Source organism: Phyllostomus hastatus, unplaced genomic scaffold, assembly GCF_019186645.2.
Source record: "Phyllostomus hastatus isolate PE091 unplaced genomic scaffold, TTU_PhHast_1.1 phas_contig_209, whole genome shotgun sequence".
NCBI lineage: Eukaryota > Metazoa > Chordata > Mammalia > Chiroptera > Phyllostomidae > Phyllostomus > Phyllostomus hastatus.
In genome coordinates, this window is record NW_025333735.1 from 2,994,966 (window position 1) to 3,018,948 (window position 23,983).

At 37.3% G+C, this 23,983-nt stretch overlaps 1 protein-coding gene across 1 annotated transcript in view; it reads left to right on the forward strand.

The window, feature by feature from the left end:
- ZNHIT6 (zinc finger HIT-type containing 6) overlaps window positions 1–23,709 on the forward strand; it is a 64,201-nt gene extending 40,492 nt beyond the window's left edge. The window contains exons 9-10 of the mRNA XM_045835458.1: window positions 18,721–18,845; window positions 22,718–23,709. Coding sequence (XP_045691414.1) covers window positions 18,721–18,845; window positions 22,718–22,758 — 166 coding nt within the window. The 3' untranslated portion in view covers window positions 22,759–23,709. The remainder of the gene's footprint in view (window positions 1–18,720; window positions 18,846–22,717) is intronic.
- The last annotated feature ends 274 nt before the right edge of the window (window positions 23,710–23,983 follow it).

The window sequence follows — 23,983 nt, forward strand, 5'->3', positions numbered from 1 at the left end:
AGTTTTGTTTATTTCTATTTTTATTTCCTTTGTTAACTTGAAAGGGAAGGTTTGATATACTTCCAGAGTAAATCAAGGGAAATTGGACTGTGGCCAGTGAAGAAATGTGTCAGCTTACTAACCCAGTTAAACTTAAATCTTTGGCAAAATGTTATCTTCTCCCAAAATTCAAGGAAACCAAAATTGTATGTGATAAAGGGTAAATGTAGGATACTGGGTATTTTAAAGTTTATACTGTAGGACAAACTGCTTGGGCCCAGATAGCATCCATTTATTTTATTTCTTTAGTTTTAGAGAGAGGGAAAAGGAAGGAGAAAGAGGAGAGAAATATTGATGTGCAAGAGCTACAGTGATCAGTTGCCTCTTACTTGGGCCTGGTCCACTACCCAGGCGTATGCCCTGACTGGGAATCGAACCTGTGACCTTTGGGTTTGCAAGCCAGCACCCAGTCTACTGAGCTACACAATCCAGGGAAATAGCATTCATTTTTAACCTGGAAATACATATAATAAATTCATGAAGAGACAAAGGGGATGGAGATCTCAATTTGTCCTAGCAGACCAGGGTTTTCTAGGAGTGTGGCAGACATGTATGACATGACCCAGGCATAGTGATTGGGAAAACCATTTCTTGTAGTTGCACAAGAAGAAGTCAGGCTACGTGGAGGCCAGAACACAGGAAGGTGCCAATAGATCATATGGTTTATTTTAACAGAGTCAAAGAGGGTAAACCTGAACCAAGAAAAAGGCCAAAGAAATGCACTGCAAGGTCAGATGATTCAACTTCAGGCTTCATTTTCCTTACGTCCTTTACCTTCTCTTATTTTATAGCCTTCTTTAGGAACGCAGCAAGGACTAAAGTTGGGCCTTGGGTTTATCTTTATCTCCAAAGAGGAGGAAATGTTAGGTTAATAAAGTAAAAGATGAATGTGTTAACTTTAAGGAATACCTACAGTAGGCTGTATTGATAGTAAACCTGAGCCAGACTGAAGAGCATGAGAAGTACTTTGACTTTACCTTATTTGTGTAGAAACCTTTCCTTCAGATTTCCCTATTTGAGGTGTTTACATGAACTCAATATAACATATGCAAATACTACCAAAGAAGAGGAAGCAAATGGTTACAACCTAGGTCCAGGAATTTTTGACATAAAAATTACCACCTTATTTAATTTTGAGTAGTGATGGCATCACTTTAAGGCAACAATAATGTCAGAAACTCTCATTGTGGTAGCTTTTATCCTGAGGTGGACCTGTGCTGGGGCAAGTTAGATCCTTACATTTCTGGATGAGTCAGCCTCAAGATACAGTTATCTTAATTTTTACAAAACTTCCCTGTATTATATTTTCTAATCATGAATAATAAAAGTAGATGTTATAAAGATACATTTAGAAATAGATTTTTATTTTATACTTTAAGTAAATATTTTAAAACCATAATGTTCTCCAAATAATACATTCATAGGTAGGCTAGGATGAGCATTTATATTTGATTGTGTTCTTAATTACAGTTATACATAAAGGAAAGTACATTCAAAGAACATCTAAATAAGGCTATTATAGGTTATAAAATATGAGGTTTCTAACTTAAGATAAGCATGTAAACAGGAAGATTTTATTATTTCCTGAAAAGTGCTTAGAAGGCAAAAACAAGTAGTTTCCTTGTGCTTGTTTGATTTTAAATGAACAATTTCGAGTGTTCTAGTAATTTCAAAGTGAAATCTTTTTACCAAATACTTGATGTTTCCAATTTCACTGGTTGTTTTTTCCATTTTTTGAGGGTTTATAACAATTGTCTCATGGTATACCTGATCAGCTAGAGCAATCTTAAATGTTTCCCAGGATTTAACTTTTCCATGCACAACTTTTATTGGTAGATTTAGGCGATCATGAACACATGTCTAACCCTAAGAAATTTGCTGTTGATCTATTTGGAAGTTTTCTTTCCAGAATACACAAGGTTTGAATTTGCATCTTCTCATAAAAGCTAATATGGCTTCTTAAGTAAAATCATGTATTCATTCAGCAAACACTTAGTGAGTATCCACTGTGATGCAGGTATTGTTCTAAACATTAGAACATTAGGGTAGTATCAGTCAGTAAGGAAAACCATTCTTGCTTCTGTGGCACTTAATTCCCAGTGGAGGAGAATTCATATAAGGTGCTTGCTTGTGTTAGCCAGGCCACACTTGCCCTCTTGTTTTCTGTTAAATGAGGAACCTCTTGTCAGAGTGTAAATGAATGGTTTTGAATCAGAAAAGTTTGTATTGGTAATGCCAGGCCCGCACTGCTGTTCGCTAAGTTATTACTGACCCATGTGTTCAGAATACTCCCAGGTTTGCTACTGTCCGTGCGATTGCAATTTATCAGATCTATTAAATTTTAGGTCTCAGTTATATTTTGACTTATTAATGGATTAATTTATTTCCATAAAGAAGTTCAGATACACTTTCTACTCTTTGTTTACTTTCCTGCTTTGATATTTATATAAAACCCTGGTTTTGATAAGGATGTGGTTTAAACTTTTGTGGGATGATTTTTTTTTTTTTGCAAATTTAACTCAGAAACCATTAATTAAGCACATTTAATTTTCCATGTATATAAATAAAAATTGGAGTTTATACAAGAATGAATAGGCTACAGTTCTGCTGCAGGAAAAACAGACATGAAGCCAAGGTGACTGAAGTTTCTGGCATGGACCTGCTTTCTGACAGATGGACCTGTTTTCTGGACAGGTTTAGGGCATGTTGAGTTTCAAGGAGAAGTGGCATCATTTTCAGAAACATTTTCCCAAAAAATGGCCTTTTCATACTAATACTTTATTATTAGGATTTCCTCAGAGTGAAATGATATCATTCCAGTAAGAAATAGTAATATAATTTTTTCAGAATATATAATCTATGGAGAAGTGGGTCTTATTTTTTAAAATTCCAGAATAGACTTGGTAGACCCCAAAAGTTTCACCATGACAAGCACTAAATTTATTGAATCACTGCTTCTCTAACTCAAATTATGCAATGTTCAAAATAACTTGCTTTTATTCAAAAACCTACATTAAAGTAGATTCTCTGTAAAGTATAGATGATTCTCTAAATTTAATACAGACCTTGGAAAGTTACTAAGCCTCTCTTTTCCCATCTGACAGTGGGGATGAAGAGAGAAATGCTGTCTCATTGTTTTGAAGATAACTTTGAGATAATGCCCGTCAGCTACTTGGCACGTAGCAAATCACTCTCAGTGCATAGTATTACTCATGTGTTATGAAGTGCAACATTCAAGTCAATATCCTGCTGAATTGACTCTGAATATAAGAGTTTTTATCGTTGTTTTAATCTTAGAGATTACTTCCTAAGTAAAAGGAGGAAATGTTTAAAACAAAAAGTTCCATATGGCTGGCAGTTGACTATTTTATGTATTTTTTTAAAAAATAACTTCTTTCAGCCAAGTAATTTCTTACATTTTTGGGACATACTCAAGTTCAATATTTGCTACACAGTACTTCAAACAGACCACTCACCACTAACCACAAGGGAACAGGTACCCAATCATGTTAGTTTTACATTTATTTTGACATAAATAGGATATTAGAAAAATATGAAGTTTCAGGAGCTTATTTTTTAATGATATTGTCAACTGTCATTTCTGTACAAATGACTTGCTAAATCTAGATATACATATGTTCAACCTTTCTCCCAAGCCCCAAATCCTGATCTGCAGCTATCTTCATGTACATATCTCATTAAACCTTAAGCTCCAAATATCTAAATCTCATCATACCACATTCATTTCTGCGTGTGTGTGTGTGTGTGTGTGTTTTGTTTCAAGTGAGGATTAAATGGGCTGGTTGTGTTCCTGGCATCTAGTAAACAGTCAGCAAATGTTGATTCTCATTCCTTGTCATCGGCACCATTATTCTTCTATTAAGTGAATGATGACTTTACAGCCGTCATTCACTTTTCACTTACCTTGTCTTCATGGTCCTGCGCCACCCCTACCCTACCCACTACCCCCCCCCCCCCCGCGGCCCTGCCCTCCAGCAATTAGCTTTCTGTATGTCCTTTCCTCTTCATTCTTCTGAGCAGTCTGTTGTTGGTCCATGTCTGCAGTGGAGCCTGTCCTTTTCTCCCGCTGGGTGTAATTTTTTATCATTCCAGCATCAAAAAATGTTTTGTACTACAATCTTATATTTTATCCCAATAAAATCTGTTCTATATGATGATACACTTCCTTTTGAAGACAGTGACTGCCTTAGGTATCTTCATCTTTTTATAATATTTCCTGCAGTGCTATCTTAGAGACTTCCCCATAGTAGGAATTCAGGTAGTGCTCTGTTCACTTAAATAAAGTGTGCCTGCTATGTGCTAGGTGTTGATACCACTTTAATATTCTGAAGCATGGTTTGGACAACTTTTTCTGTAAATGGGCAGAGTAATTAGTTTTGGCTTTGTGGGTCATACGGTCCCAGTTATCAACTCTGTCATTGTATTATGGCACATCAGCAGCTATAGACAATCATAAATGAATGGGTATGACTGTGTTCCAGTAAGACTTGATTTATGAAAACAGTGATGTATTATTTAACCAGTTGGGGGCTTCGGCTCTCACTATGTAAAAACAGAAAAAGAGAGAAATATAATAGCTGCCCAGTGTACTTTCAAGTTCCTTCAGAAAAAAAGTAGTATCTGCTTAGAGGACAAGCTCTTTGATATATAAACTTGACCTAAAGTATCAGGAGGTTAAGACTGATCAAGTCTGTATTTTTTTCTTTAGTCTGTTAATATTTATTGTGCCCCTCCTTTCCATGGGCCAGCATAGTACTAAGCCCTAAAAGATGAGCCCTCAAGCTCACAGTCTAGGAGAGGAGGTTGATGTGTGGTAAATGCTACAACAGACATGACCTTAACATACAAGGTATAACAGGTACCCATCATGAACACTCCAGATGTGTTTTTGACAAAAGCATACACCAGTTGCCTTCACTCTACTGCCAGAAATTGACATGTAAAGCCAAGAGTTCAGAGTTTAAGCCCACGCCAAATTAAAGCATTCTCTTGGCTTCGATTTCATGAACATCACAGAAGATTATTACTCTTCTTAAGTATACTACCCTGTTGTACTCACACAGATTGTGCCAGTTGTTTCTCACTGTGCTGGTTATAGTTAATAATTCTGGAACACTTCTTTTTTAAAAAATCAACCAGCAAAGGTATGAGCTATTTCTCTTGGAAGATTTTATTTCCGTGCAGAGAGGATTTTATTTTTTAAATTGCTTTACTTTCCTTGGATTTGTAACATGAAATATTTAAAAATAACTTATAGTGAGGGTAAGAGGAAAGATAATTTTTCCTCTCCCTTTTCAGAGAAATTAATTTTGCTCATGTACAAGTCTCAAGTGACATGTATCTGGTCTCTTTTTACCTTTTACTATACCCACCCACCAGCAAAGACCCTCCTCTACCTTAGAGCAGAACTGACCTCCCAGTTCATGCTTCCTCATTAGATTTGGCTTCCTAGACTCAAGACACTGCCTCTCAGTCCAGTAAATTCTAAGAGCCTAGTCTCTTGCCTGCCTCTCCTCATAGTCCTGCCAGAACTTTGCTTTTCACCCAGCCCCTGTGCCTACTAGCCACTTGTTCTCCCTGACAGTAAGCCTCTCCCCAGGTGATCATTTAACCTGTATTTCTTCTTTCCTAGAACTAGAAAACCTGTATTTCCTCTTTTCTAGAGTCTGCTTAGCAGATTTCAGTGCCCACCAACAGTTGTTGAAACTGTAGCTTTCCATCCAGCTCACCTTCGGAGGGTCTGCTTTAGTCATTCTCACACAGGACCTGGAAGACTGCTATTTTCACAGTTGTGCCTCCTAGGGAACCCTGATAGAAGTTATCCCTGGGACCACACTTTGAGAAACAATGGCTAGAATGATAAACTCGAGGACATTGTTGGATCCCATTCAGTGTCTAACATGTTTTCTATGTAGTATTTTGTAGATGTTTGTTCAGTAGAATTGTTGAAGTTGTATAAAGAAATATTTTATTTGATATTAGGATAGATTTTTAAAAATCAGATTTTTACATCCTAAAAAAGATAATAGTCTGTACCCTTTGCCTAATTGAGCCAAAAATGGAAAATTAAATCATATCATTTAAGGCCTATAGAGAATGATTGAAGAATATACTTTGAAAGTATTCTAAATAGGAAAGTTATAATATATAAAATTTAAATGATTTTTAAAAATGTCCTGACATTAGAAACTGAAGGACTTGAAAATTAAGGTAATTTTGATACTAATGGTACAAAATCAAATATATATCAGAGAACATTAAAGGAATATGAAATTTTTTAGTATTAGCTACTCTCAAATGCCTTTCCTTATATAAATAGCCAAGATCATTTTTGCCTTTTAGTTAGATTCCTTGAAAGCAACAGATGAAGGAAAGGTTAGCGAGTAACAGCAGTGTGTTCTCTCGGTGGGATTACTTAAACTTCTCTTGTTTTCTTTTTGGAATTTGAGCCTATTAATAAATAGTGCAGACACAAGTGCGGGAAATCTAAAAATCAGTAGTGAACAAGCTTGCATGTAGTAAAAGATGTCATCAGGGCTTACTCATTACATTAAAAGATACATTTCCAATTAAATTTTACTTGAGGAAAACTGTATGGGTATTTCTCAAGAAAATTAAACTACTATACACTCCAGCAATTCCACTTCTGTGTATTTTTCTGAAGAAAACAAAAACACTAATTCAAAAAGATATGTGCACCCATGTATGTATTGCAGCATTATTTACCATATAGGCAAAATATGGAAGCAATTCATTTATCCATTGATAAATGGATAAAGAAGATGTGGTACATGTATGAAGGAGTATTACTCAGTCATAAAAAAGAATTAAATCACCCCAGTTTGTGTGACTCAGTGGATTGAGTACCAGCCTACGAACCAAAGAGTTGCTGGTTCAATTCACAGTCAGGGCACATGCCTGGGTTGTGTGCCAGGTCCCCAGTAGGGGGCACGTGAGAGACAACCACATATTGATGTTTCTCTCCCCCTCCTTCTCCCTTCCTTCCACTTTCTTTAAAAATAAGTAAATAAAATATTTTTTAAAAAAGAATAAAATCTTGACATTTATGACAACAGGGTGGACCTAAGGATATTAATGAAATAAGCTGGACAGTTAAAGGTAAATACTGTATGATTTCACTGATATGTGGAATCTAAAAAACAATTGACAAAACAAAACAAATATTTGTAGATACAGAAAACAAACTGATGGTATATATGTAAAATGAGGGCATCATCATGTAAACTGTAACTTATAATCCACTAAGAAATTTGACTATCACATCCCTTTGGATCTGTTCTTCAGTAAGTTTATCCACACTGTTACATAATAATTTGTAACCAACTATATATACTTTCCAGATGGCATCATGACATGATTACTTGAAATTTTTAGATAATTCAGATATTTCATTTTTGCCAAAGAGCATCAACCTTGTCTCCAACAAGACTTCTCACTATAATTTATTATAGCTACCAAAACTGAATCCTGTGTGTATTCCTGTATCCACTCTGTACTCAGTTTTGCTGACACCTAGCTTATTCCTGACTCTACCTTTGTATACAGGATGGGGCAACAGTAGGTTTACAATTGCTTATATGGAAAATAATACAATAATTAATAATAATAATAATAATAATAATAATACAAGAATAAACTGTTTCACGTACTCACAACTGTAAACCTACTTTTGCCCCACTCCATATATACTTCCTAGAAAGCCTCTATCTTTTTACCTCTAGGGAATACTTAATATTTCACCATTGTATTCCCAGTGCTTAGAACAGTGTTTGATACATGGTAGATCTCAGTAAATATGTGCTGATTGGGGAGTAAGCAGACAAATAGTTGGGTAAAGGAACTCAGATCTGCTTTATAGTCCCAAATCTGCATCTCTTTCAGTGACTCTGAGTAAGATACATCTCAGCTTGAATGGCCTCACCTGGAAGACAAAAAGGTCTAGAGTAGTTCTTGCTAACTCTAAAGTAACATAATTTTATGATGTAGTTAACTCATGAACTGTGTGACTAACTCTTTAAGCAAAAGCTTCTCTCAGGGACATAATCATATTTTGAAAGTGATAGTTCCTAATAAAAATTGAGGATATAAGAATCTGTACCGATCAGAGGTTTGCATTCATTTTAACACCAGAGAAGACATGTTTTGTTAACAAGCGTAAGGCTAATTAAAATTCCATATGGTAGTTAATTAGGAGAAAATCTATGGAGAAAGAGGAATTTTAAGAACCAATTAAGTGAGAGGGGAGCTAGGGTTAGTAAATGCAGTACATAGATTGAGGGCACTGTGCAGCCTCAAAGAACATTTGGAGGTAGACAAGGAAAAAGCGAGAATGCTTACTGAGTATATCAACTTAGCTCTAGATTTCAGTTGTGAAACTTGTCCCAATGAAAATGTGGTAGTTATGTATTTGACTGGCACCCCCAGTAAACTGGGATTTATTTCTATGTACTGCCATTACCTAGCAGACTACCAGTGCATGCTAGCCCCAAATAAATATTTGAGGAATTAAACGATGAATAAATGCCAGACTCTGTGTTACAGCATTTTCACATGCATTAATTCTGAAGAAGAATGTACTGTATCTGTACAAGATGGGAATCTTCAGCTCTAAGAAATTTGCATACCCAAAGATCTGCTTTATAGTCCCAAGATACAGTTGCAAAGCTAGGATTTGTGCTCAGGTCTGTTTGTCTACAAAGTTTATGCTTTTTCTAAGCTAGTTTCATCATAAATCATGAACCTAATTCCTAATAAGTATGTCATTTCCCTGCTAGAGGTAATAAATTATCTTTAGGGTATAAAGTCTTATTACTGATACTAGTTTGACAAGTTACCCTTCAGAAACATTTTCACCTATTACGTTTAATGTTTACAGACTAGCTGATGAATAGTTATTCTTTTCGTCATTATATTGATGAGGAAAACTGAGTACCCTTGGGAGTCACAGCTCATAAGGACCAGTGATAGGACTGGAACCCAGGCCTTCTGGATTTAAAAGTAATTGAGCTTACAGTGAGGATAAGAAAAGACTGAACAGGTAGCATATAGAACAAGGAAGAGCCCTTTAAGGCCCTTTTTAAGGCATGTTTTAAAATGTATAGCTGGTCATTATTTTACCACATCCTAAAATTTTCATACAATATTATGGATAGACCAGGATCCTTTATCAGTGCAGTTCTAAACTGTGCTTTCTGAATGGAGGCACATGTCTGCCCTGACTAGCTGATGAATGGCACACCGTGTCAAGTGTGTATAGCATTTGTCTGCATGGATGCATTGAACTCCCAAAACAAAGTGCAGCAAACAGTTCATTTAATTCCTGTATTCTTTAAATATGAAAACTAAAAGGTAAGAAAAACTTTATTTTGACAAGATCTGTTTCTAATGTGACTTGGGCAGTATGAGTTACAGAAATTGTCACACAGTATTATTTGGAGAAATTTTAAATAACACCTTTGTTTTCTGAACAGAAGAGTTAAAATTGTCTATTCCTGTACTTAGTTTGGTTTTATATATTTTAGTTTGAGGTTATGTATCTTTTTTCTCCTCTTCTGGGTCTTCATTAACATTGTGGTTTCTTAGTTTTTGTTTGGGTTTTGAAAACCATTTTGTTTGCTTAATCTGTTCTTTCTACTTTTAAAATTAGTTTAGTGCTTTCTCTTTATTTAGATTTTTTTTATTTTTAGAAAGAAGGAAAGGGAGGGAGAAGAGAGAGAAACATCAATGTGTGAGATATACATCGATCATTTGCCTCTCAAGTGCCCCCAGCCGGGGACCTGGCCCGCAACCCAGGCCTGTGCCCTGACTGGGAATCACATTGGCAGCCTTTTAGTTCACAGGCTGGCACTCAGTCCACTGAGCCACGCCAACCAAGGCTTAAAATAAATTTAGTACTTTTAAGTTTGTGTTATTTTAAAGGCATTTGATAAGTGTGAATCTAAAACACTTAGTGTATAACTAATTCAGGAATCTTACTGAATTTAATTTATATGAGGATGAACCATACTTCAAAAACCTTTAGTTACTGGATAACAATAAACTGATGTATATTAGGGTTAATTTTTTTTAAACAGCCAAAGGTTCGACTTTGTACATTTGGAATCAGTTAGTTGCACTTTTAACCCAGAAACTTAGAGTGAAAAATAAATATGACTATTAAGAATATAGGTTTTGTGGCACTTCCGGCCAAGATGGAGACGTAGGTAGACACTGTGCCTCCTTGCAAAACCGAAATAAGGTCAGCAACAATTTAGAAACAAGATAACAACCAGATCGGACAGAAAATTGAACTGTATGGAATTCGGACAACCAAGGAGTTAAAATGTACACATTCATCCAGACTGGTAGGGGGGCAGAGTCGGGCAGCTGAGCAAAAAAGAGTTGCAGCACAAAAAGCAGTTGCAAAGGGCACGTAAGGCATCCCGGGCGCAAAGCCGCAGAAGGCAGACCCTAGGCACACAGGCGGCTGGCAGACCCAGCGAGGCGGCGACTGTGAAGTGAGGCACTGCGTGCCGCACAACCCAGGATTCCAGCACTGGAAAATAGAACCTCGGAACACTGATTGAAAACACCTGTGGGGGTTGAGATGCAGGGAGAGTGTGTTGGAGAGACCCACGGGGTCCTAGAATGTGCACAAGCCCACCCACATGGGAATCAGCACTAGAAAGGCCCAGTTAGCTTGGGGGAAGCAGCAGAAGGGACTGAAATCCGACAGAGAGAAGAGGAAGCACCAGTGTCCCCTCTCGGACCCTGCCCCCACATACAGCACCACAACCCAGCAAGGTGGGTTGCCCCACCCTGGTGAACATCTAAAGCTCTGTCCCTTACACGTAATAGGCATGACCAGACAAAAAAAAAAGAAAAAAGGCCTGAACAGAAGAACAGATCAAAGCTCAACAGCAAATACAACTAAGCAACCAAGAGTTAGCCACCTATCAGATGTACAGTTCAAAGCACTGGTAATTAGGATGCTCACAGAATTGGTTGATTCTGGTCACAAATTAGATGAAAAAATGAAGGCTACAGTAAGTGAAATGAAGGAAAATGCACAGGGAACCAATAGTGATGGGAAGGAAACAGGGACTCAAATCAATGGAGTGGACCAGAAGGAAGAAAGAAACAACCAAACAGAAAAGAATAAAGAAATAAGAATTCAAAAAAATGAGGAGAGGCTTAGGAACCTCCAAGACATCTTTAAACGTTCCAACATCTGAATTATAGGGGTACCAGAAGGAGAAGAGGAAGAGCAACAAGTGGAAAACGTATTTGAACAAGTAATAAAGGAGAACTTCCCCATTCTAGCAAAGGAAATAGACTTCCAGGAAGTCCAGGAAGCTCAGAGAGTCCCAAAGAAGTTGGACCCAAGAAGGAACACACCAAGGCACATCATAATTACATTAGCCAAGGTTAAAGATAAGGAGAGAATCCTAGAAGCAGCAAGAGATAAGGAGACAGTAACCTACAAAGGAGTTCCCGTCAGACTGTCAGCTAATTTCTCAAAAGAGACCCTGCAGGCCAGAAGGGGCTGGAAAGAAGTATTCCAAGTCATAGAAGGCAAGGACCTACACCCAAGATTGCTCTATCCAGCAAAGCTTTCATTTAGAATGGAAGGGCAGATAAAGTGCTTCTCAGATAAGGGCAAGTTCAAGGAGTTCATCATCACCAAGCCCTTATTATATGAAATGCTAAAGGGACTTATCTAAGAAAAGGAGGATAAAAAACATGTATAGTAAAATGACAGCAAACTCACAATTATTAACCACCACACCTAAAACAAAAACAAATTAAGCAATCAACTAGAACAGGACCAGAACCACAGAAATGGAGATCACATGGAGAGTTAGCAACAGGGGAGTGGGAGGATGAGGGGGGGCGGAAAGGTACAGAGAATAAGTAGCATAGATGGTAGGTAGAAAATAGACAGGGGGAGGGCAAGAATAGTATGGGAAATGTAGAAGCTAGAGAACTTATGACACAAGGACATGAACTAAAGGGGGGAAATGTGAGTGGGAGAGGGGATGCAGGGTGGAGGGGAGTGAAGAGGGGAACTGGACAACTGTAATAGCATAATCAGTAAAATATATTAAAAAAGAATATAGGGTTTGTGCTACCTTTGGCAGATACATATATCAGAACTCATAGAATTTTAGAGCTGGATGATCTTGGTGTTCACCTCATCCAGTCACCTTGTTTTATAGTGGAAAAAAATCTAACCTGCGGGCTGCTATTATAATGTTAAAGTAGGAGAATATTCCAATTTAGTTCAGTATTTTTAGGGGACTAAAGGGGAAATGATCTCTTAAGGGGTGTCAGTGATCAGATGGCAAATAAAGTGGCCTGTGACATTTTTTTCTCCTAATTTTCTGTCTCCTTTTAAAAAAAATCCTAATTTGCTAATAAAGTGCAGAGAAAGAAGTTCAGGAACATAGCCAGTTTCTTTGAAAGTTAGTAACAGAGCCAAGATTAAAAGCATATCCTTGAGTATCAAGACACCTTTTATTTATGTAATGTCATTCACTGCAGCACCTGTTTAGCCTCCTGAGCCATGCTGACCTGCTCATGCCCCCGTGGAGCTGCCTGGAGCAGGCTCAGCCAGCAAGCCTATAAGGGACAGAGAGCAAATGCAATAACAAGAGGAAATGTCCGAGATGATCCCTAAGGGTCAGAGAAAAGACAAATGTTGCTATCTTAATTCTTCCAAACCTAAGTAATTTGTCTTAGGGTAGCAGGGCCATTCTACTAATGGGAACAGCATAGTTTCTGAAAATTTCAAAGATACAGCTGTCTCTTAGGGTTCAGTGACTTAGGGTTCAGTGGCTTGCTTACAAAGGGGCTGAGGCCTAAATATTTTGGGCAGTGCCAAGCTGGACTGTGCAGTTTCCCTCAAGATAATAGAAGCTTTGATGTAAATATGATATAAAATAATGGTGTGAAGGTGGTACTTAAAGTTGCAAGGCTATGTTTAAAATATAAAATGCATAAAATGACAATTACGTATTTCAGTACTTATATACAAAGTACCATTCTTTGTTACTGAAGAAGTTCAATAACTTTGTCCTAAGCTAAAGTTTCTATAAGAATGTGTTGTTACTGTAGTTAAAGACAAATTTAAAACAGCGTTCATGGCTTAAGTTGGTGATTTTTCGACCTGTTCATCTCATGGCACACATAAACTACTTACTAAAATTCTGTGGTACACCAAAAAATATATTGCCAATATGACCCAAAAATGGGTGTAATTTTAATTTTAATTCATTCACACTGGATGACTGTTGTATTGGCTATTGTCATTTTTTTTTATTTGACAGCCTAAAGGAAAAAGAGGTCTGTGGCCCTGACTAAATACTCAGGTACTGCTTGTTTTAAAAATTCTCATGGCACACCAGTTGAAAATTATTGTAGTAGACTAAGAGTAACCATTAGTAGTAGCAGAAAAATCAAAGAAATTCCCAATTTCTGCTGAAAGATTATCTAGTGAAGTCTGACCTCTTTAATGAACAGACCGGAAAGCTGAGGCCTGGAAGCTTACTGACACAATAGCAATATTGCTGTGATTAGCAGTTGGCAACATTTTAGAGTAAACTCTAAAGAAAGTTCATTAGTTCTAATCGAAACCACACAACATACCAGATTTCATTTTCATTTGAATAAAATATTTTTAAAATTATTACAAATTTTGATAAATATTTGCATTCTAAGTACTTTGTGCAGTGTCTGATTGGCACATATGTAAATTATTACCTGGTAATTTTTAAGTATCTCTAAATGTTCCTGTGCTGGGAACCCATAAAATTTGGCTCTGGTTACCATGTGGCTTTTGAAGAAGCCTTTTTTTTCCTCCTTCCAATTGCTCCAGCTTTGGGAATCTACAGAAACCTAACAAATATTAAATACTATAAGAAGAAATAAAATGCCAAAAGCATTAAGTAAACACTGAAAATTGTTTACCAAAAATTGAAATAAGTAGAAAACACTCCCTTATTTGGGAAATTTCTCCTAATAAAAGTTAAAATGCACAGAAGATAAGTTACTGCAAGAGTTTATAGGATACCACTGGAAAAATTTGTTTGAGAATTCAAGCCTTGTTTCCTCCTAAGAAAAATTTAGTTATATCCATTTTATATTTTATTTTGTAAGTTAATGTCATACTTTGATTCTAATCCAATCTCATTTTTCCTTTGGTATATTTACTGTTAACTTTTTTAATGATGCTTATTTCAAAGGGAAATAATGTTTAAAAGATGTTAAACATTTAATCCTTGGATGCTGGAACCACTTTTAAAATATTGTAAGCACATCTGCATTATATTACACAGGGAAAAGAATGTATGCGTTCTGTGGCCTATGGGCACAAGGGTGGCTGGTTTAGGAAAACTGATTATTTTGCATTTCAAGTTTTCTTTCAACACAAAAAAGTATTCTGTGATTCTGAATGAAGAATTTAATTCCAGGGGTGGGGTGTGCAGTCAGGCAAATACAAGGAAAGTTTTGGCTTTACATTTGCTCTCTCACTTGTCACCTGCTTCTTAGAAAGAAGTTAGTTCTTTATAGTGGGCTTGTCTTTGCATTTTAAGTACTTCTGTTTTCCCTTACATGGGACAAACTTAGAACACAAAGAAATCACCACTTCTTAGTAAGTGGGCAACTGCTGAGTTATGGAGTAAATAATTTGTTACTAATTAAGAAATACCCAAGTTTGTGAGGGATTTACTATTAAGACAAAATTACAGCAGACTCCGGTGTATCCCAGCGATAACCTCACTCTTGATCACTTGTGTTCCACTGTGCTTTTTTGAGCGGGAGGGAAAAGTGTAGAGTTACAGCTCTCAGGCTGGGTGTCCCTTGGGATTTGTGTTGTGCATGTGAATATCATCTCTCATTGGTGGAGATGGTGAAGAAAAGTTAGAGAACATCTGCACTACGGTGGTAGACATGTTCTCTTCTTCCTCTTTGACATGATATGATACTAACATGCCAACACATTCCCATATGCAACTCCCAGTAAGCTAGCTGAAATTCCCCCCTTTTACTCCTGTTCCGGAAGCAGACAAGGGAGAATGTTAGGGGAATACATCTTTAATCAACTCATTTTTTTTTAAGTAATGACACAAGAATTTCATACCTTAAGGGATACAAGTACCTAACTACATGTGACACATTGAACAGCTATGTCAGGATACCATGACTGATAAACTCCATATTTCTTAAAATTGGTGTTTTCTGACTCATTCAGGAACCCAGATCTGGGGTTTTTTTTAATTTTCAAATAAAGTAAGGCCATGTTTAATTAGAATGGACTTTTTACAGAAGTATTTTGTAGCCAGTTATTTTATTGACATAATACTAGAAATTATCATGGGATAGTGTTTGTTTTTTTAATTTTTAGGTATTGTTTTATTTATTCAAGAAAATTTTATGGTACATTAGAAATAGATATGTAAAAGTTAGGCTTTATTCCTTTGTATGAAAATGAATGACTTATTTTAGAGTTTTACTAATGTCAGTTTATTTGATATGCTTTTTTTTATTTTGTTACTCTTTTGTTCATCTACACTTAGTAGATAGACACTTAGTTTGCTTCTTTTTAATTTAAATTATATTTTATTGTTTATGATATTACAATTGTCCCAGTTTTCCCCTTTTGGTTCCCCTTCACCCAGCCCCTTCTACTACTACCTCATGCAGGCTCCACACCATTGCCCATGTCTATGGGCCATGCACATATATTCTTTGGCTACTGTATTCCCTATGCTGTACTTTACATCCCCATGACCATTCTGTAAAAGCCATTTCATACTTCTTAATCTCTACACCTTTTCCATTCATCTGTCTGCCTGAACCCATTCCCATCTGGCAACCATCGAAACATTCTCTGTATCTGTCATTCTGTTTCTGTTCTGCTTGTTTTTTAGATTCAATTATTGATATATATGTATTTATTGCCATTTTATTGTTCATAGTTTTTATCTTCTTGTTAAAGAAGACCCTTTAACATTTCATAAAATACTGATTTAGTGGTGATAATTTATTTAGCTTTTTCTTGTCTGGGAAGTTCTTTATCTGTCCTCTCATTCCAAGTGATAGCTTTGCTGGGTAGAGTAATCTTGGTTGTAGGGCCATGTTTATCACTTTGAATATTTCTTGCCAATCTTTTCTAAATCAGCTGACATTCTTATGGGATCTCCTCATGGGTAACTAATTACTTTCCTCTTGATACTTACAACATTCTTTGTCTTTAACCTTTGGCATTTTAATTAGATGTGTCTTGGTAGGGCCTCTTTGGGTTCATCTTGTTTGGGACTCTGCACTTCGTGGACTTGTATGTCTGTTTCCTTCACCAAGTTAGAGAAGTTTTCTGTCATTATTTCCTCAAATAAGTTTTCACTGTCTTGCTCTCTCTTTTCTTCTGGCACCCCTATGATGTGAATGTTGGTACACTTGAAGTTGTCTTAGAGGCCCCTTACACTATCCTCATTTTGGGGGGATTCTTTTCTTTTTGCTATTCTAATTGGATGTTTTTTGCCTTCTTATATTTCAAATCACTAATATGATTTTTGGTTTCATCCACTCTACTGTTGATTCCCTGTAAATCTTTCATTTCTTTCATTTCTAACTGGTTCTTTTTTATGATTTCCATGTCCTTTATTTATTTTCATTTTTTAATATTTGCTTTGCTTCATAACATTTCTTTTTCTTTTTAAGATTATTTCTAGATAGAGGGGAAGGGAGGGAGAAAGGGAGAAAGAGAGGGAGAGAAACATCGATGTGTGAGATGTACATAAATCAGTTGCCTCTCACATGCTCCCAACTGGGGACCTGGCCTGCAACCCAGGCGTGTGCTCTGACTGGGAATCGAGCTGGCAACTTGTCAGGTTACAGGCCAGCACCGAATCCACCGAACCACACCAGGCAGGGTTCCATGTCCTTTCTTGTTCTTTTGAAGTTCTCTTTGAGTTCATCTACTGTTCCCCTAAGTTCACTGAGCATCCTTATAACCAGTATTTTGAACTCTGCATCGAGTAGATTGTCTCCATTTTGTTTAGTTCTTTGTCTGAAATGTTGCTTTGCTGTTTCATTTGGACCAAGTTTCTTTGTCTCCTCATTTTGGCAGCCTCCCTGTGTTTGTTTCTATGTATTAGGTAAAGCTGCTATAACTCCCTGGCTTGGAAGAGTGGCCTAGTGTAGTAGGTGTCCTGTAGGGTCCAGTGGCACAGCCTCCCCTATTACCCAACCTGGGTACTCAAGGTTCACCTACTATGTGGGTGATGTATGACCTCCTGTTGTAGTTGAGCCTTGATAGCTGTTGGCAGGTCAGTTTGAGGAATTTATCCAGGCCGATCAGCTGCAAGGACTGGCTATAACCACTGACCACCAACCTTGGCCACCATGGATGATCAGCTGCTGTGCAGGAGCTCATTTCTCAAAGCAAGACTGACTTTAGCAGAGCTGTTACCCACTGAGTCCCTACCTCTGAGTGTGTCACTTGTCAAGGTAGTTGGGTGGTGGTGCTCCAATGTGGTCTGTAAGATGACCAGAGTGCATAGGCTCTGGGGCATCCCTAGGAGGTACAGGCCAAAGTCAGCCCCCACTGGTATTCTGTCTTGGGCTTCTCAGCATAAGCTACAAGTGATCTGCAGATGGCTGCTTCTTGTGCTGGGCTTGGAGGTGTCTAGGAGAGACCAAGTTGTGAACCAAGGCCAGGTGCTGCTTGTTTATGAGAATTTAGGAAAGTTGGAAACATGAGCCAAGACAAACCATTTGTATGGAAAAGCCACTGGAAACAGCTTGGGTGGGCCCAAAATTTGGATGGGATCAAGGAATCCCCAGGATGGGGCACACACTGTGAGCCAGGTTGATGGAGTCTCAAATGTGATGACCATCTGCCCGCTCTGTGAAGGGAGGGCCAGCACTTCTGTCAGAGGGAAAGCTGCCCCTCACCTCTCACCCTAATGCCAGACACTTCATTTCCTCCCCAGCACTAGAGCTCAGAGGGAGTGAATCCAAGTAAATCCATACACAGGCCCTTTAAGAGGAAGTGCCTGGGACTCTAGAAGTTTCCATCTATCACAGCCTCAATCCCCACTGGTTTTTACAGCCAGAAGTTATGGCAACTTCTCTTCCTGGCACTGGAACCCTGGGCTGGGAGGTATGGGGCCAGGACCCCTCATTCCCAGAGATACCACTTCCGATTTTTACCTGCCACATGTGCATATGGGACCAGCTCGATCCACGTCTCTGCCCTCCCTACCAGTCTCAATGTCATTCATGCTTTAATTGCATAGTTGTAGGACTTCCATTCAGCTCAATTTCTGGCAGTTCTGAATAATGGTTGTTGTGTAGTTTAGTTGTAATTTTGATATGGTTGTGTGAGGAGATGAGCTATGTTTTCCTGCACAGCCATCTTGAACGGAAGTCAAAAGCCAGAATTTTCTTGAAACATTTTTTCTGCAGCTTTAGAACCTCCATAAAAACAGCTTTTACCTGTTTTTTAGAAGTATGAAACTTACTATGTTATAAGAAAATAACTACTGAAAATGTTATCACCATTTAAAAATTTTTTATGTATGAGACTGATACATTTAATTCATGAGTAATTTTTAACACTAAGACCATTTTCTTGTTTTGCTTTTATATTGTAAGGTATTATGAACTGGATCCTCATAAAAGTCTCCTTGACAATTTGAGGAACAAAGTGATCATTGAGTATCCAACATTACATGTGGTGTTAAAGGAATCCAGTAATGACATGCAGGTTCTTCACCAGGGTAAGTATAAATTTGTTCCTGCAGTGCTCAGAATAACTGTAGTGAAACTGAAGCAATTAGAGCTGTCTGTACTTCTTTATGTATGTATTTTCTCACTAGATTGACACACTTAACAGAATTTACTCTGTAGCTTTAATACCATAAACAACCAAATGAATGAGCTGCTGCCTCTGACTTGTTTGAGTACATGTGAGCTTACGTTATCGTTTTGATATGACTAAGTCAGTTTAAGTAAATGTCTGGCTATAAAAGGATACTCTCTGCTCTATTGGAGTTCTATGTGTTTTTGTCTTCTTTTAAGCCAGTAGTCTTTAAGCATCAGTCTGTCATGATCAGATAAATTTACTCCTGAGTTAAAAACCCTTTTTTTTAAGAGATTCCTAAAATGAGGGACTGCAAAAATATGTTTAGCATCCTACCATATAAAAAGAGAAGTGTTACCAGGAACAGCATGTTGAAAGTAGGGCTGCCATTTAGAACAATGTGCCATGGGGTCGAGTGCCATTGCCTTGACCCTTTATGTCCGTTTATTTTCAAACCCATTGTTTTTATTTTCTTGGTTTTTTGTTTCCTCGGCCGTATGCCTTAGCATTTTTGTGAATCTTTAAAAGTAGATATGTTTTCCTCTTTGGTGAGTAGTGGGTCTGGGAGGAAGTATTAGAACTGGAAGTGGCATATGTAAAAGTTCAGTGTATAAAATGACTGATCCTTATTTGCAAATACTTATTGAAGTAAGTTAATTGTGTTTCTGGATGAAGATTCTAGGGGATGAATAAAATCCAGAAGTTACTTTTAAAAAGGTAGAAAGGTTGCTTACCTTAACTCAAGACCATTAGATACCACTTTCACTAAGAGTTATTAGGTGCAGGAAGGTTTCATTGTAACAAGCTCCAGAGGACCATAAGATCCTTAGATTGGACTCACCTCTATTTTTTAAGATAATACTACTTGAAATATGTGGTTTGGGTTTTATTATTATACAGCATTATAGACTATAACAGGCAGTAACCTTTATTGTAAGATGTTCTCTGTATATGTATATAATAGCATTTTTTTTCTTCAGAAAAGTTAATAGGAGAAAAATGTTTTCCCAAGTGGCCAAAATTTTTGTCAGCGCCACAATTTGAAAATAGGTTTTTAATTAACAAATGTGAAGTTCCTTATAATCAATTATGGATTTGTAAATCTTGAAGTTAATTCTTGGCTTTATATGTTTCACAGTTTGATCAAGAATATTCTGTTTTCTCAAATTAAATTAGAAATTTTAGTTTTAAATGACCAGTTTCACTTTTTTCAAGCTGTATAAAAACCGTACTTTTCCCTTAATATAATTCACATAGCCCTCGCTCTAAATGTTGGTTTCGGGGAGAGTTGTTGAGTAACATGAGTTACAAGCCAGGGCAAACACTGTCTGTGTAAATAAACACAGCACACACAGCTCCTCTTTCACCTTGTTTAGGAATGCACATTGAAGTAAGGCTTCCTGTAATGAAGCAAAAAGAAAAGGCTGCTTTTGTAGTGCACTTGGAAACTTCTTAAGTAAAATTTGCTAATTTTGGGTAGGTATATGATGTTCGACTTATTTACAGGAAGCACAAGTGACTCGTGCTCTCAGCACAGAGGATTGTTTAGGGCTGCTGGAGCAGAGAACTGAAGGGGACCTGACAGGATTTGAAGGGCCATACCAGTGTTGTCACATCATCAATACACGAACCTTAAAAAATAATCCCAGGTCTTCCTGTACATGCATTTCTTTGTGTAAGCACTTCAGGGTGTCTTTTTTTCTTTTTTTGGTACCTTCTCACAGCCATTGGATATTCTGCAGGGTGGTCCCTTAATGCAGAAGGAGGTTATATAAGAACAGGACATTTTCTTTGGAAAGCCTTGAAATTCTTTCTCTCTCCAGAGCCAAAATGTTGGATTTTAATCTTGAGTTCATAGTACAAGGTGTCTCTCTTCTAGTTTTGGAAAAATGTGTTTCTGGGCTTGGATTCAGTAGTTTGCACAGTTGATGGTTGTTATAATGTTTGTTAGGATTATAGATTGCCATAATTTACTTTTTCCAAAGTCTGCCTATATTGATGGGCAATAGATATGTTTGTTTGCTTTTTAAGGAATGAAAAAAGTTGACTAGAAAAGGTTAAGCAGTTACAGTAGCCCACTAGATTGTAAATGTAGAGTGGTGACCACCCATCTTGTATCGGTCCTGTGCAAAGTGATCAGAACAGTATTACTTGCTTCATGGGTTCTTATTTGCCAAAATTAATTAGTAGCTCAAATGTCTCAAAAGCATGCTGCATTTCAGTCTGAGGGGAAAGAATGGAGCTCTATGAAAAGATGAAAACTGGGCAACTTTAGTGAGCAAAGAAAGGGAAAAGTCTTCTGCAAACTGCAATGCCAAATAATACAAATCCCCACTAACTTAAAAATAACAGCAGAATAATATTTCTCTATTGTTCTAAGATAACTCAAAATTAGAAAATGCCTCTGCCTTTGAAAAGGAATTCTACCCAAAATTGACTACTTGAATTGGTAAAAAATACCATGGCATAACAACTACTCACATGTCGGTCTCGTTGGACCAAGAACCTTTGGACCAAGGTCTCTGTTGGACCAAGAACCTTTCATCTATTCTGCCTTCCTCTCTCCTCCCTTATTTCTCCCCTCTTTTTCTTCCTCTCTCTTTCAGTGTTTGTGTGAGGTGATGGGGTGGGAGGATGGGGATGGACCTCAGGCACAGGAACACACACATGCAGTAGGTGCTATTACAGAGGGTTTGCATTGAGTGCTGAGGAAGTCACAACTGACTTGTAATATCATAAAGACACTTGAAGGACTCTGCTAGAGTTTATAAAATTCCACAAGGATTGGCAGCTATTTCAAGGCCTTTCTCATAAAAAGAACTCAGTAAACACCAGTTTGGTTGCTGGTACAATCTTAAATCTAGGTACTATCAGCAAACCCCAGAGAACTTGGCAATTGGAAAATGACACAAGATCCAGGTTTATGATTCCAGCACCAACTCACATTAGCTTTGGGCCGCTGACCATTCACTCTACTATTTTGAGCTTTATTTTTCTTATCTACACAGTGGAGATGAATGGCTATCAGTGTCAAGCAAAATAATCTGTATTTTAACCTTAATTTTCATAGTGTTTTTGTACATTATTTCCTCTTAGCTTCACTATACAATGAAATAAATAGAGCACTCACTCTGGTTCCCATTTTACAAATTAAAAAACAACAACTAAAAGATAGAGTGACTTGCATTTATATTGATTCAGCAAACATGCTACACTAGGGGGATGTTCTAGGGAAGAAAGGTCCATCCAGTCTATTCACAGGGAAGTCTCAGTTTAGTCAGTAATCATAGATTTGCTTGCTCTAGGCAAGGCAGTTCCCTTAAAGGAAATGCATTTCTGCTCTAAGTCTTCTTTCCTGTAAAAAGACAGAGGTGACAATTAGTTAGTCTTCTTTTAGCCCACATTCACTGAATGTATATGGACTCTCAATTTTAAGTTAAAAAAAAAAAAAAACACATGGGAAAATGTATTCCAACCTTGGCTAGTCTATGTGATAACAGCGATCTATTCAGTGGTGCAAGTATGGGATCATAACCACACTGAAGCAACCATTCCGAAGTCTTCCACAGAGTCAGGAAGGATGTTACCTCACAAAATATAATTGCCACTTTCAGACATCATTTCTCTATTTATTATGGCCAGAACCATATATCCTGGCTGCCTGGGACATGACACGGTTTGTCTGTGCTTGTGAGCAGTGCTGTGGTAGGAGAGAAGAGGAAAAAACAGAGCAGGCTAAACAAAAACAGTATAAACACTTGACTGTATGTTTTGTTTTGTTTTTTTCAGTGAAAAGTGAATCTACCAAGAACACTGGCAGTGAAAATTGAGCGCTTCTGGGGGAAGAAAATGCCCAGCCTGCAGAGGACTCTGCATTAACCAGCTATTGGGTGATTGTTAGTGGGTGGGTGCAGTTTTTTGTTTTTCTGAAAAGTAATTAAACAATCTAAAAAAAATTTTTTGAATATGTATTTTCTAACCTCTTGAGTTGACTTACAAGGTCCTTATTCCTAATAACAACCCCTCTTTTGCACCTGACTGGCATAGTGCTTATTTTAATTAGACCCTGGCTTTTAGTATACTGAATTGTATAGTATGAAAATTTTTCTCTTTTGATACAAGACCAAACCCAAGGATCACCTGTGTCAGGCACAAAGATGTCAGAAGGCTGTGTGACACATCACCTCACCCTCAGTTGCCCATTCTTGCCTTTGGAACTTACGTGCAACTTACCCTCTTGAAATGACTGAATGGGTCCTTTATACAGGGGTAGCACCCGGTACGATGTCCCGTGTAAAGGCTGAATAAGTGCAGTTAGCTACTATTTCTTATATTCGGTTCAGAAAATCAGCAGCTCCAAACTGTTGTTTGGATCATCCGTGCTCACAAAGTTGGCCACACTTGTCACATAATGAGCTGTGTCTTACTATAAATTCTGTATCTTTTATCGCATTTCCACCCACTCTTGTCACTGCCCCACAGGGGTGTTGTGGTGACCAGTTTCATGCTGTGCTTTGAAACATCTAGCAATAACTAAAAGAAACACTTGGACTCTTTAGTGCTGTTGTAATGTATATGTGTATTCATGATATACCTGGCTTAATTTATACCTTATGGCAGCTCTGTATACATTATGATCTCACATATTAAAATTAAATGTTCCTGGTTTTATTGGAATTTATACAGCTATGAAATTGCAACGTGACTATAAAAAGAATTACTACATCTGTGTTGCATCTGTGTACTTAATGGTTAAGAAAACAAAGATAAAATTGGACATTAGTGAGATTCATTTTTAGTGTATAATTGGAATAAGTTTAGACCAAAAGAAAGCCAGAGACTTTAATTAAAGAGACTTAGGAAGATTAGAAGTATGAAAACATAATGAGAAGATGAGTCTAGGAGAAACTTGTAGAACATAAATACATATAACTTGAGGTAGAAATTGGAGAAGAGAAGCTAAAGAAAGTAATGCCACAAAGACCCTTGTATAAAAGTAACAGTGGAAACAGGATTCATAGGGAATAAGGCCTTGCCATTTGAAATATATGTACA